A 13,127-nucleotide genomic window follows, 5' to 3' on the forward strand; every position below is an offset into this window, starting at 1 on the left:
TGATTGTTCCAAGAGTAAGTTAGATACACATATTAATGCGTGTGCTTGTTCCAAGAGTAAGTTAGATACACATATTAATGCGTGTGATTGTTCCAAGAGTAGGTTAGATGCACATATTAATGTGTGTGATTGTTCCAAGAGTAGGTTAGATGCACATATTAATGCGTGTGATTGTTCCAAGAGTAGGTTAGATACACATATTAATGCGTGTGATTGGGTATGAATAGTAGCCTCGTCAAAATAAATAAGAAGCCATCTGCGACTTCTTTCACTGACATGTTCTCACACATTGGAAAACGAGAACATGATAATAAAGGTGAAACTCTTGCTAAGCTTGCAGGGAATATAGCAAATTATGAAAATTAACTTTGGTTATGAAATAGAAGCATAAAAGTGCTAATAATGAAAACTTTCTGGCAATTTTGTAGAAAGCAGAAAATAGCAAACGGGAATTTTCCGATCCATTATTTATCACACAGAATTGTGTTAAACAAAACCCCTCTGTCAGAAGCTGGTAACAAAAGCTAGTTGAAATTCGTGATATTAACACATAAACTTATATGAGTTATTATCACGAATACTGCTTGGATTCACGCAACTCTGGCAGGTCAGCTTGTATGGGGATCTCAGTGATATGTACATTGTGTAGACACAGACAAGGACTCACACTAGATCATTACGACATCCACTGTTTGAAAACTAAACCATTTCAGGAAACATCTAAATTTACGTCGCATGAAATAGTAAATCACGTTATTGTTAATTATGAAATCTCTGAAATCTTGTCATATTTTTTCAGAAAACCTTTCTAATTGTTCAATTCTAATAAATAATATAATAATATGAGCTGTGAAGCTAAAGATAAAAAAACACACGCGATGAAAGAAAAAGTTGTGAGCGCTAAAATCATAAACACCCACACACATATTACCATTAAATATTCAAATACTGAAAATTATGTTACATTTTATATAGATGACTTACCACAATTTGTAATACCTACATAGCAGTTATTAAAGATTCGCTACCTGGAACAAAGTTCCAAGTAGCACTGGCTATGGTGAGCCCGTAACTTGATGTTTTGTAATACCTACATAGCAGTTACAAAGCAGCGAGTGTTCTAGTGCCACGAACAGCTATGATAACTGAATATAAACTATAAATATAAATTGTAAAAATAGTTTATGGCCAAATCCTCTAGGATTAAGTTCTTTTGTGTTCATTGTGTATTGCTTTGGGTTGATCTTCCTCATTAGTATAATTTTGTAACAATAATACTTTATATATGTATAAGTTTACATACATATTATACATGAACAGTGTAGGATGCATAGGTAAGATAAGGACAATGCATAAAGCCACTAGTACGCGGAGAGTTTGTGTATGTGTTTGATTTATGAATATATCACGAGCAGATAAAAGTTTAAAAATTTAATAAATAGCGTAATACTATACACACAATATAATATAATTATAGTAGCAGGAAAACGAATTAAGAAAATAATGAGAGAGCAATTCAATTATTTAAAATATATATATTTAATGAGTTTTGCTTCAATACAAAGTAGTGGAAAAATACCATAACACATAAAGTTTACTAAATGAGAGTCAACTTGCAGCTACACTCCAGCTGACGTCAAGTGACGTTTCCCTACAGAAATGTATGAGAATTTGACTTCTCTTACAAATTCCTATAATTACTAAAAGTCGATATTTTTCTGGTAATTATTACCTAATAAAATTATAAAATCCTGCTATTGCACAACCAAGAATATGCAATTAGAAGGGTTTTGGAGTATGTCGCACACTAGGAGCCTAAAATAATTATCAGATATGTTAAGCTAGACCATTTTTAGATTTTTCTTGAATGACTCGTGTATATATATATATATATATATATATATATATATATATATATATATATATATATATGTATATATATATATATATATATATATATATATATATATATATATATATATATATATATATATATATATATATGCAATTGACGATCACAAAACACTGATCATATTATGCGGAAAATCCACAGAGAAATATGAAATGAGGTGAACGTTTCGGCTTTGTTAAAGCCGAAACTGTGTCTATATATACATATATTACGATGTCTACTATACATATATTTGTCTGGTGTTGACAAAGGCTTTAACAAAGCCGAAACGTTCACCTCATTTCATATTTCTCTGTGGATTTTCCGCATATATATATATATATATATATATATATATATATATATATATATATATATATATATATATATATACATATATATATATATATATATATATATATATATATATATATATATATATATATATATATATTACCGATTTCGCTTCAAGTCTTCTAGAATAGAAGTAGTAAAAATATAAGCTAACGCCTTACTTTCATCTAAATATGAGTGTATATACCTCTGATAAGTCAGATACACTCCATTCACCTGGGCTGTCTGGGTCTCGAACCCTGGACCCCACGCGAGTGACGTCGACGCTCTATCGACAGAAAGATGAGCAATCCTTAAAAGGAAAGTCTTCAGAAGCAGCATCCTGCTGCCAAACTGGAATTTTCCACTTTTAACTGAGATTCACCTGCCTGTGAATGTGCTCCTTGTGCTCCTGGGATGTTTGTGGGATGGTATTAGTGTACTAAGATCATTAGCAACAATAATTTTGTCAATTTTGTAAATAATAATATTATTGTTCTTCAACATTTTCAGTGATTAAATCCGTTCAATTATATTTTTTTCCTGCTTTGCTATTTACAATTTATTTTATTAGCTTCTTCATTTCTCTACCTTCGTTTTCTCTTCGCGGTGTTCTCGTGCTGGCTTTATGGATCTACAAGGGGATCTACAAGGGATTTACAAGGGATTTACAAGGGGATCTACAAGGGATTTACAAGGGGGATCACCCGACGGCCACCCTCCAGGCAGTAATTTGTCCAGGAGCACAAGCGACTTGCTCGCCAGATGAGAGTTACTGTGTTTGTAATGTTCTCTCACATGCAGAGGACCTTTTGCATAATAAATTTGTGGATGTGTCTTTGTGTGTAAATGTGTCTGTGTGTACTCACCTAATTGTGTTTGCGGGGGTTGAGCTTTTGCCCTTTGGTCCCGCCTCTCAACCGTCAATCAACTGGTGTACAGATTCCTGAGCCTACTGGGCTCTATCATATCTATATTTGAAACTGTGTATGGAGTCAGCCTCCACCACATCACTGCCTATTGCATTCCATTTATTAATTGTGTGTGTGTCTGTGTGTGTAGTTGTGTGTTCACAATTTGTATTCACTGTTTGAATCTGCAGATTCGAGCTATGAGCTCTTGGACCCCACCTGTCTAACCAATGTTATTTTTCCTCTGTTGACCAGACCACACACTAGAAATTGAAGGGACGACGACGTTTCGGTCCGTCCTGGACCATTCTCAAGTCGATTGTGATGAGGACAGGTAGGGACAGGCATTAAATAGGCAAGAGAGAGCTGAGGAGGAAAGTCAGGTGTAGGGGATAGTTTTGGTCCAGGACGGACCGAAACGTCGTCGTCCCTTCAATTTCTAGTGTGTGGTCTGGTCAACATACTTCAGCCACGTTATTGTGACTCATCGCCTGCTTATTTTTCCTCTATTATGTCTACTACATATATTTCTCTCTAAAATACGCACACACACATATCCCCAGGAAGTAGTCCTTAGCAGCTGTCTAACTCCCAGGTACTTATTTACTCCTAGGTGAACAGATGCATCTGGGGAAAGAAACTCTGTCCATTTGTTTCTGCTTCTGCCTGAGATTGAACCCGGGACTACGGACTACGGACTACGACGGTCTTTTCAGCCGCGAGGTCCCAAGGTGTGGAGATGTGTATTCACCTAGTTGTGCTTGCCGGGGGGTTGAGATCTGCTCTTTCGGCCCGCCTCTCACATATCAATCAATCAACTGTTACTAACTACTAACTAATTTTTTTTTTGTTTCACACACACACACCTCCAAGATGCAGCCGTAACAGCCTCCCAGATCTTTCTCTCTGTCCGTTTCATGAAGGACTTCATCCCCCATTCGGTATCTTGTTTTTAGCCTTCTGTTTCAACTACCTAGTTTCATTACCTTACATTTACTCGGGTTGAACTTTAGTTGCCATTTGTTGGACCATTCATTCAGTTTGTCTAGGTCATCTTATAGCTTCATACTATCTTCTTTCATCTTAATCCTCCCCATAATTTTTGCATCATCAGCAAACAATGAGAGAAACGATTCTATACCCTCTGGGAGATCATTTACATATATTACAAACAGTATAGGTCTAAAGACTGAACCCTGCGGGACTCCATTGGTGACGTCTCGCCAATCTGAGACCTCACCCCTCACAATGACTCGCTGTCTTTTGTTACTTAGGTACTACTTTGATCCAATGGAGTACCTTCCCTTTCATTCCTGCGAACATCTTCAGCTTTGGCACTAGTCTCTGGTGCGGTACTGTGTCAAAGGCTTTCTGGCAGTCCAAAAACATGCAGTCTGCCCACCCTCTCTCTTTCTTGCCTGTTCGTAGAATTCAATTAATCCTGTGAGGCATTACTTGCCATCCCTAAACCCATGTTGATGTGTCTCAAAGTTCCTTTGCTCCAGATGTTCCACTTGCATTTTTCGCACAATCTTCTCCATTAACTTGCATGGTATGCATGCTAGGGACACTAGCCAGTAGTTCAGTGCCTCCTGTCTATCCCCCTTCTTGTATATTGGGACTACGTTTGCCGTCTTCCAATTTTTTGACAGTTCACCTGCTACCAGTTATTTGTTAAACACCATGGAGAGTGGCAGGCACAGTGGTTCTGCTCCTTCCTTTAGTATCCATTGCGATGTTCCACCTGGGCCTATATCCTTTGTCACATCAAACTCTAGCAAAAGCTTGCTTACATCCCCACTGGCAATCCCAAATTCCTCTAATAATGCCTAGCTAACAATTCCTTCTCTTATTTCTGGAACTTCTCCTTGCTCCAGTGTGAAGACCTCCTGGAATTTCTCATTAAGTTCACACGCATACTTTCATGTCGCTTGTACTGAATCTGTCTGCCCCTATCCTCAGTTTCATTACCTGTTTCTGCACTGTTGTTTTTCACCTGATGTGGCTCTGCAGCAATTTAGGTTGAGTTTTTGCCATGCTTGCTATGCCGTATTCATATTGCTCTTCCGCCTCTCTTCTCACCCCAACGTTTTCGTTCCTGGCACTCTGGTATCCCTCCTACTCTCAAATGTCCTGTTATTTCTATAGTTTTCTATGCCCTGCTTCGATAGCTTACATCTCTGATTAACCCATGGGTTTCTCATTTTCATTTTCTTTTTTACCTTTTGGACCAGGATAAACTTGTCTGCTGCCTCCATACACTTCTTCGTGACGTATTCTATCATGTCTTGGGCCGTCTTTCCCCTAAGTTCTGTTTCCCCATGTTGTGTTTTTCTTATCTCCTCTTAGTTTCCATTATGGAATGCCAGCCATTTGTTTTCAGTTCTCTTCCTCGAGTAATTTAATCCTTCTTCGACCAGATACTCAAACGTCAGTACACTATGATCGCTCATTCTTACTGGGGCCTCGAAGTTGATTTCCCTTATGTCGGAGTCGTTCAGAGTGAGGACTAGGTCGAGTCTCGCTGGTTCATCGTTTCCTCTCATTCTTGTGGGTTCCTTGACATGCTGGCTTAAAACGTTTTTTGTTGCCACCTCCAGTAGTTTAGCTCTCCATGTTTCCTCACCTCCATGGTGTTCCTTGTTCTCCCAGTTTATCCTTCCGTGATTGAAGTCCTCCATGATGAGCAGATGGGATCGAATTCCACAGCCAGCAGAGGCTACACTCTTAATTATATTGTTAAATCCCATGTAGTTTCTGTCATACTCTTGCCTGGTTTTCTGTCGTTTGGTCGAGGGATATATATCACTGCTTCTAATACTCTTGGTCCTCCCATCGCCATGGTGCCTGTTATGTAGTCTCTAAGCCCCCTCACAGCCTGGGATAACCATCTCCTTGATACTCCATTCCTTTCTCATGAGTTGGGCCACTCCACCTCCTCTTCCACTCAACCTTTCTTTCCTTATTATAGTGTAGTCCTGTAGAAATACTGCATTCGTAATGATTCCTGATAGTTTTGTTTCCGTGACTCAAATTATATCTGGGTTTACTTCTTGTGCTCTTTCTCTAAGTTCACTTGCCTTGCTTGTAATCCCATTTATGTTCGAGTACATCACCTTGAAGCTGACTCTTTTCGGTCCATCTGCAGTGTCTGTTGATTCCACTGGAGTTTGTGTGTGAGTGTGTGTACTCACCTAGTTGTACTCACCTGGTTGTGCTTGCGGGGGTTGAGCTCTGGCTCTTTGGTCCCGCCTGTCAACCGTGAATCAGCAGGTATACATGTTCCTGAGCCTATGGCGCTCTATCATATCTACACTTGAAACTGTGTATGGAGTCAGCCTCCATCACATCACTTCCTAACGCATTCCATTTGTCAACCACTCTGACACTAAAAAAGGTCTTTCTATTATCTCTGTGGCTCAATTGAGCACTCAGTTTCCACCTGTGTCCCCTAGTGCATGTGCCCCTTGTGTTAAATAGCCTGTCTTTATCAACCCGGCCGATTCCCTTGAGGATCTTGAATGTGGTGATCATGTCCCCCTACCTCTTCTGTCTTCCAACGAAGTGAGGTTTAATTCCCGTAGTCTCTCCTCGTAGCTCATACCTGTGTGTGTGTGTGTGTGAATGTGTGTGTGTGTGTGTGTGTGTGTGTGTGTGTGCGTGTGTGTGTGTGTGTGTGTGTGTGTGTGTGTGTGTGTGTGTGTGTGTGTGTGTGTGTGTGTGTGTGTGTGTGTATGTGTGTGTGTGTGTGTGTGTGTGTGTGTGTGTGTGTGTGTGTGTGTGTGTGTGTGTGTGTGTGTGTGTGTACTCACCTAGTTGTACTCACCTAGTTGTGTTTGCGGAGGTTGAGCTCTAGTTCTTTGGTCCCGCCTCACAACCGTCAATCAACTGGTGTACAGATTTCTGAGCCTATTGGGCTCTATCATATCTACACTTGAAACTGTGTATGGAGTCAGCCTCCACCACATCACTTCCTAATGCATTCCATTTGTCAACCACACTGACACTAAAAAAGTTCTTTCTAATATCTCTGTGGCTCATTTGGGCACTCAGTTTCCACCTGTCCCATTGTGTGTGTGCCCCTTGTGTTAAATAGCCTGTCTTTATCTACCCTATCAATTCCCTTCAGAATCTTGAATGTGGTGATCATGTCCCTAACTCTTCTGTCTTCCAGCGAAGTGAAGTTTAATTCCCGTAGTCTCTCCACGTAGCTCATACATCTCAGCTCGGGTACCTGTCTGGTGGCAAACCTTTGAACCTTTTCCAGTTTAGTCTTATCCTTGACTAGTTATGGACTCCATGCTGGGGCTGCATACTCCAGGATTGGCCTGACATATGTGGTATACAAAGTTCTGAATGATTCTTTACACAAGTTTCTGAATGCCGTTCGTATGTTGGCCAGCCTGGCATATGCCGCTGATGTTATCCTCCTGATATGTGCTGCAGGAGACAGGTCTGGCGTGATATCAACCCCCCAAGTCTTTTTCTTTCTCTGACTTCTGAAGAATTTCCTCTCCCAGATGATACCTTGTATCTGGCCTCCTGCTCCTTACACCTATCTTCATTACATTACATTTGGTTGGGTTAAACTCTAGCGACCATTTGTTCGACCATTCCTTCAGCTTGTCTAGGTCTTCTTCAAGCCTCAAACAGTCCTCTTCTGTTTTAATCCTTCTCATAATTTTAGCATCGTCCGCAAACATTGTGAGAATTGAATCGATACCCTCCGGGAGATCATTTACATATATCAGAAACAAGATAGGACCGAGTACAGAGCCCTGTGGGACTCCACTGGTGACTTCACGCCAATCGGAGGTCTCACCCCTCACTGTAACTCTCTGCTTCCTATTGCTTAGGTACTCCCTTATCCACTGGAGCACCTTACCAGCTACACCAGCCTGTCTCTCCAGCTTATGTACCAGCCTCTTATGCGGTACTGTTTCAAAGGCTTTCCGACAATCCAAGAAAATGCAGTCCGCCCAGCCCTCTCTTTCTTGCTTAATCTGTGTCACCTGATCGTAGAATTCTATCAAGCCTGTAAGGCAAGATTTACCTTCCCTGAACCCATGTTGAGATTTGTCACGAAGTCCCTTCTCTCCAGATGTGTTCTAGGTTTTTTCTCACGATCTTCTCCATCACCTTGCATGGTATACAAGTCAAGGACACTGGCTTGTAGTTCACTGCCTCTTGTCTGTCGCCCTTTTTGTATATTGGGACCACATTCGTGTGTGTGTGTGTGTGTGTGTGTGTGTGTGTGTGTGTGTGTGTGTGTGTGTGTGTGTGTGTGTGTGTGTGTGTGTGTGTGTGTGTGTGTGTGTGTGTGTGTGTGTGTGTGTGTGTGTGTGTGTGTGTGTGTGTGTGTGTGTGTGTGTGTGTGTGTGTGTGTGTGTGTGTGTGTGTGTGTGTGTGTGTGTGTGTGTGTGTGTGTGTGTGTGTGTGTGTGTGTGTGTGTGTGTGTACTCACCTATTTGTGCTTGCGGGGGTTGAGCTTTGGCTCTTTGGTCCCGTGTGTGTGTGGTCCCGTGACTGTGTGTGTGTGTGTGTGTGTGTGTGTGTGTGTGTGTGTGTGTGTGTGTGTACTCACCTATTTGTGCTTGCGGGGGTTGAGCTTTGGCTTTTTGGTCCCGTGTGTGTGTGGTCCCGTGACTGTGTGTGTGTGTGTGTGTGTGTGTGTGTGTGTGTGTGTGTGTGTGTGTGGGTGCGCGTGTCAGCCTGTTAGGTTAGGTCAAACGAACTATTGCAGACGACGTCGTCTGTACGCTGGCTTATAACGATATCAGTTTTAAAAGCATAAGAGTTTGATTAAATATGGCGATCGCCAGCACCTTCCACCACCTGACGCCCCTGGCACCAGGAGGCCGAGTGCTCCTGCTCTCTGCTAGAGTCTCTACACTGAGCCCGGGCCACCAAGACCCTGGCACCAGGAGGCCGAGTGCTCCTGCTCTCTGCTAGAGTCTCTACACTGAGCCCGGGCCACCAAGACCCTGGCACCAGGAGGCCGAGTGCTCCTGCTCTCTGCTAGAGTCTCTACACTGAGCCCGGGCCACCAAGACCCTGGCACCAGGAGGCCGAGTGCTCCTGCTCTCTGCTAGAGTCTCTACACTGAGCCCGGGCCACCAAGACCCTGGCACCAGGAGGCCGAGTGCTCCTGCTCTCTGCTAGAGTCTCTACACTGAGCCCGGGCCACCAAGACCCTGGCACCAGGAGGCCGAGTGCTCCTGCTCTCTGCTAGAGTCTCTACACTGAGCCCGGGCCACCAAGACCCTGGCACCAGGAGGTCGAGTGCTCCTGCTCTCTGCTAGAGTCTCTACACTGAGCCCGGGCCACCAAGACCCTGGCACCAGGAGGCCGAGTGCTCCTGCTCTCTGCTAGAGTCTCTACACTGAGCCCGGGCCACCAAGACCCTGGCACCAGGAGGCCGAGTGCTCCTGCTCTCTGCTAGAGTCTCTACACTGAGCCCGGGCCACCAAGACCCTGGCACCAGGAGGCCGAGTGCTCCTGCTCTCTGCTAGAGTCTCTACACTGAGCCCGGGCCACCAAGACCCTGGCACCAGGAGGCCGAGTGCTCCTGCTCTCTGCTAGAGTCTCTACACTGAGCCCGGGCCACCAAGACCCTGGCACCAGGAGGCCGAGTGCTCCTGCTCTCTGCTAGAGTCTCTACACTGAGCCCGGGCCACCAAGACCCTGGCACCAGGAGGCCGAGTGCTCCTGCTCTCTGCTAGAGTCTCTACACTGAGCCCGGGCCACCAAGACCCTGGCACCAGGAGGCCGAGTGCTCCTGCTCTCTGCTAGAGTCTCTACACTGAGCCCGGGCCACCAAGACCCTGGCACCAGGAGGCCGAGTGCTCCTGCTCTCTGCTAGAGTCTCTACACTGAGCCCGGGCCACTAAGACCCTGGCACCAGGAGGCCGAGTGCTCCTGCTCTCTGCCAGAGTCTCTACACTGAACCCGGGCCACCAAGACCCTGGCTCAATAACAGAAGTTCAAACATTACAGACAATAAATATCAAACTGAAAATCTTTAAATATTCCAGAAGCAATAATTAATGATGTCAACCGAAAATTAAACCTTAGATCAATATGCAGGATCTAGCGTGGAAGAAAGATCATGCTAGATCCTTCAGACTGATCTAAGGTTTAATCATAAGTAGACATCACTAATTACTGCTTCTGGAATATTTAAGGATTTTCCGTTTTTTGTTCATTTTTTGTCGGTAATGTTTGGAGTTCAGTTTATTTGTCCTGAGATCAAGAGCACGTATATTGGACTGTAAACAAAAAGGGATTATAAGGAACTGCTGCCGCCGATACACTGTAGCTGTGGCCAATAAGATGCAGATGCGGGTAATTTGAAGCAGCTGTGGGCAACCATTAAGACGCAGCTGTGGGTAATGGGATCTAAATGTGGGCAACATGAAGCAGCTGATGGAAATTCGAGGCAGTTGTGGGCAATAGAGTGGAGTTGGGGGCAATACATACTAGTTATTTTAGTACATTAAAAGGGCATTTTTAGTAATACATACCAGCTGGATACATCATCAGCAAGTGTATGAAATAAACTACAAATTGGGTGGCAGTCAAGCAGCCTTAAACCATCCCACCAAACAAGGCTGTTTAGTTAATGGAAGCAGGTCTGTTGCAGTACAAAATTAGGAATGGACAGGATTTGAAGTGAAATAGTTATCTAGTCAATTTTTTGGAAGATATAAACGTAATTACTCAAAATTTCTACTTCTGGATAGCTTTTCTTCCATATAGGACTGGTCGTTAGAGCGAGGCGATTCGATTTTTACTGGGTCTGTGTTCGATTCCCGATGGTCTTAGTGGATGAGCACAGTTATCTTTCTCTCTTGCTTCGTATCCCAGCTTCTAGTCTTCATATATCTTCCTCTGTGCTGGTAAAGAAAGAGCATTTTGCTCCGATGAAATGAAATATTTTTACAATAATTACTGCAGAGAGTACTATGCATAGTACTTTACTTATTGCATAGTGTAAAGTTAATTTTGACAATAATACAATAATTGGTCTGTAAAATGTTATAAAATAATTAAGCTGTTATTGAGGATTTTTCGTGTTATTTGTTTTCAAGTTCTTCAGTGATGGTATGTTGTTTTGGCTCTCAGGACTAAAGTTAACTCTCAGTGTACATACACGAAGCTCTGAGCACAGCTCTGAGCACAGCTCTCAGCACAGCTCTCAACACAGGTCTCAACACAGCTCTCAACACAGCTCTCATCACAGCTCTCAACACAGCTCTCAGCACAGCTCTGAGCACAGCTCTCAGCACAGCTCTCAACACAGCTCTCAGCACAGCTGTCAGCACAGCTCTCAACACAGCTCTCAGCACAGCTCTGAGCACAGCTCTCAGCACAGCTCTCAGCACAGCTCTCATCACAGCTGTCAGCACAGCTCTCAGCACAGCTCTCATCACAGCTCTCAGCACAGCTCTCAGCACAGCTCTCAGCACAGCTCTGAACACAGCTCTCAGCACAGCTCTCAGCACAGCTCTCAACACAGCTCTCAACACAGCTCTCAGCACAGCTCTCAACACAGCTGTCAGCACAGCTCTCAACACAGCTCTCAGCACAGCTCTCAACACAGCTCTCAACACAGCTCTCATCACAGCTGTCAGCACAGCTCTCAGAACAGCTCTCAGAACAGCTCTCAGAACAGCTCTCAACACAGCTCTCATCACAGCTCTCAGCACAGCTCTCATCACAGCTGTCAGCACAGCTCTCATCACAGCTGTCAGCACAGCTCTCATCACAGCTCTCAGCACAGCTCTCATCACAGTTGTCAGCACAGCTCTCAACACAGCTGTCAGCACAGCTCTCATCACAGCTCTCAGCACAGCTCTCAACACAGCTCTCAGCACAGCTCTCAGAATAGCTCTCATCACAGTTCTCAGCACAGCTCTCAACACAGCTCTCAGCACAGCTCTGAGCACAGCTCTCAGAACAGCTCTCAGCACAGCTCTCAACACAGCTCTCAGCACAGCTCTCATCACAGCTGTCAGCACAGCTCTCAACACAGCTCTCAGCACAGCTCTCATCACAGCTGTCAGCACAGCTCTCATCACAGCTGTCAGCACAGCTCTCAACACAGCTCTCAACACAGCTCTCAACACAGCTCTCATCACAGCTGTCAGCACAGCTCTCATCACAGCTGTCAGCACAGCTCTCAACACAGCTCTCAGCACAGCTCTCATCACAGTTCTCAGCACAGCTCTCAACACAGCTCTCAGCACAGCTCTCATCACAGTTCTCAGCACAGCTCTCATCACAGTTCTCAGCACAGCTCTCAACACAGCTCTCAACACAGCTCTCATCACAGCTGTCAGCACAGCTCTCAACACAGCTCTCAGCACAGCTCTCATCACAGTTCTCATCACAGCTCTCATCACAGCTCTCAGCTCTCAGAGTCTATCCAAACATCTCTCGTCTCAGATATCGTGAACATCACTGAAGGCAATCTCTGATATCCCTGTTGTGTAGCAACGTTGATCCCTATAACAGCGACACAGGTAAATGTTGGTACGTCGCTGAATAGCTCATTTTCTCTATTCATTTGAGTCAAGCGAGAACAAACCTGACCCTAAGATCGAAACCTGTAGCACTAAACGTTATAGTTGAGTTCAGAGAGCTCATATTCCACCCATATTATGTGTGTGATCATTAATAATAATTATTAATTATTAATTAATAATAATTAATAATTATTAACACATACTACAGCTGAGCAGCATTTGACCCGTTTAGTATTAAAAACATCTATTGAAGGATTTCATCGTATATAATTTGAACAGCTTTAATAGTTTTGCATAGAATTGGCCACTTCCATCGCTTACATATGTTTGTCTTATTGAAAGATATATCAAGTTTTCCGGGTAAAAAAATCGCCATAAATAAAACAAAATTATTCATCCTCGTGTAGTAATGGTTTTGGTAAAGGAATATTATTTTAACTTTATACAGTAAATGTGAATCTAGAA

The 13,127-nt window shown here is 43.4% G+C and overlaps 1 protein-coding gene across 1 annotated transcript in view; it reads left to right on the top strand.

Annotated features, from left to right (window-relative positions):
• Positions 1 to 12,591, top strand: part of LOC123749115 (platelet binding protein GspB-like) — a 51,718-nt gene extending 39,127 nt beyond the window's left edge. Inside the window, exon 2 of the mRNA XM_069333782.1 lies at positions 11,279 to 12,591. Within this exon, the coding sequence (XP_069189883.1) occupies positions 11,279 to 12,591 (1,313 nt within the window). The remainder of the gene's footprint in view (positions 1 to 11,278) is intronic.
• Positions 12,592 to 13,127: the final 536 nt, after the last annotated feature.

This window comes from Procambarus clarkii, chromosome 30 (genome assembly GCF_040958095.1).
Source record: "Procambarus clarkii isolate CNS0578487 chromosome 30, FALCON_Pclarkii_2.0, whole genome shotgun sequence".
Classification (NCBI taxonomy): domain Eukaryota; kingdom Metazoa; phylum Arthropoda; class Malacostraca; order Decapoda; family Cambaridae; genus Procambarus; species Procambarus clarkii.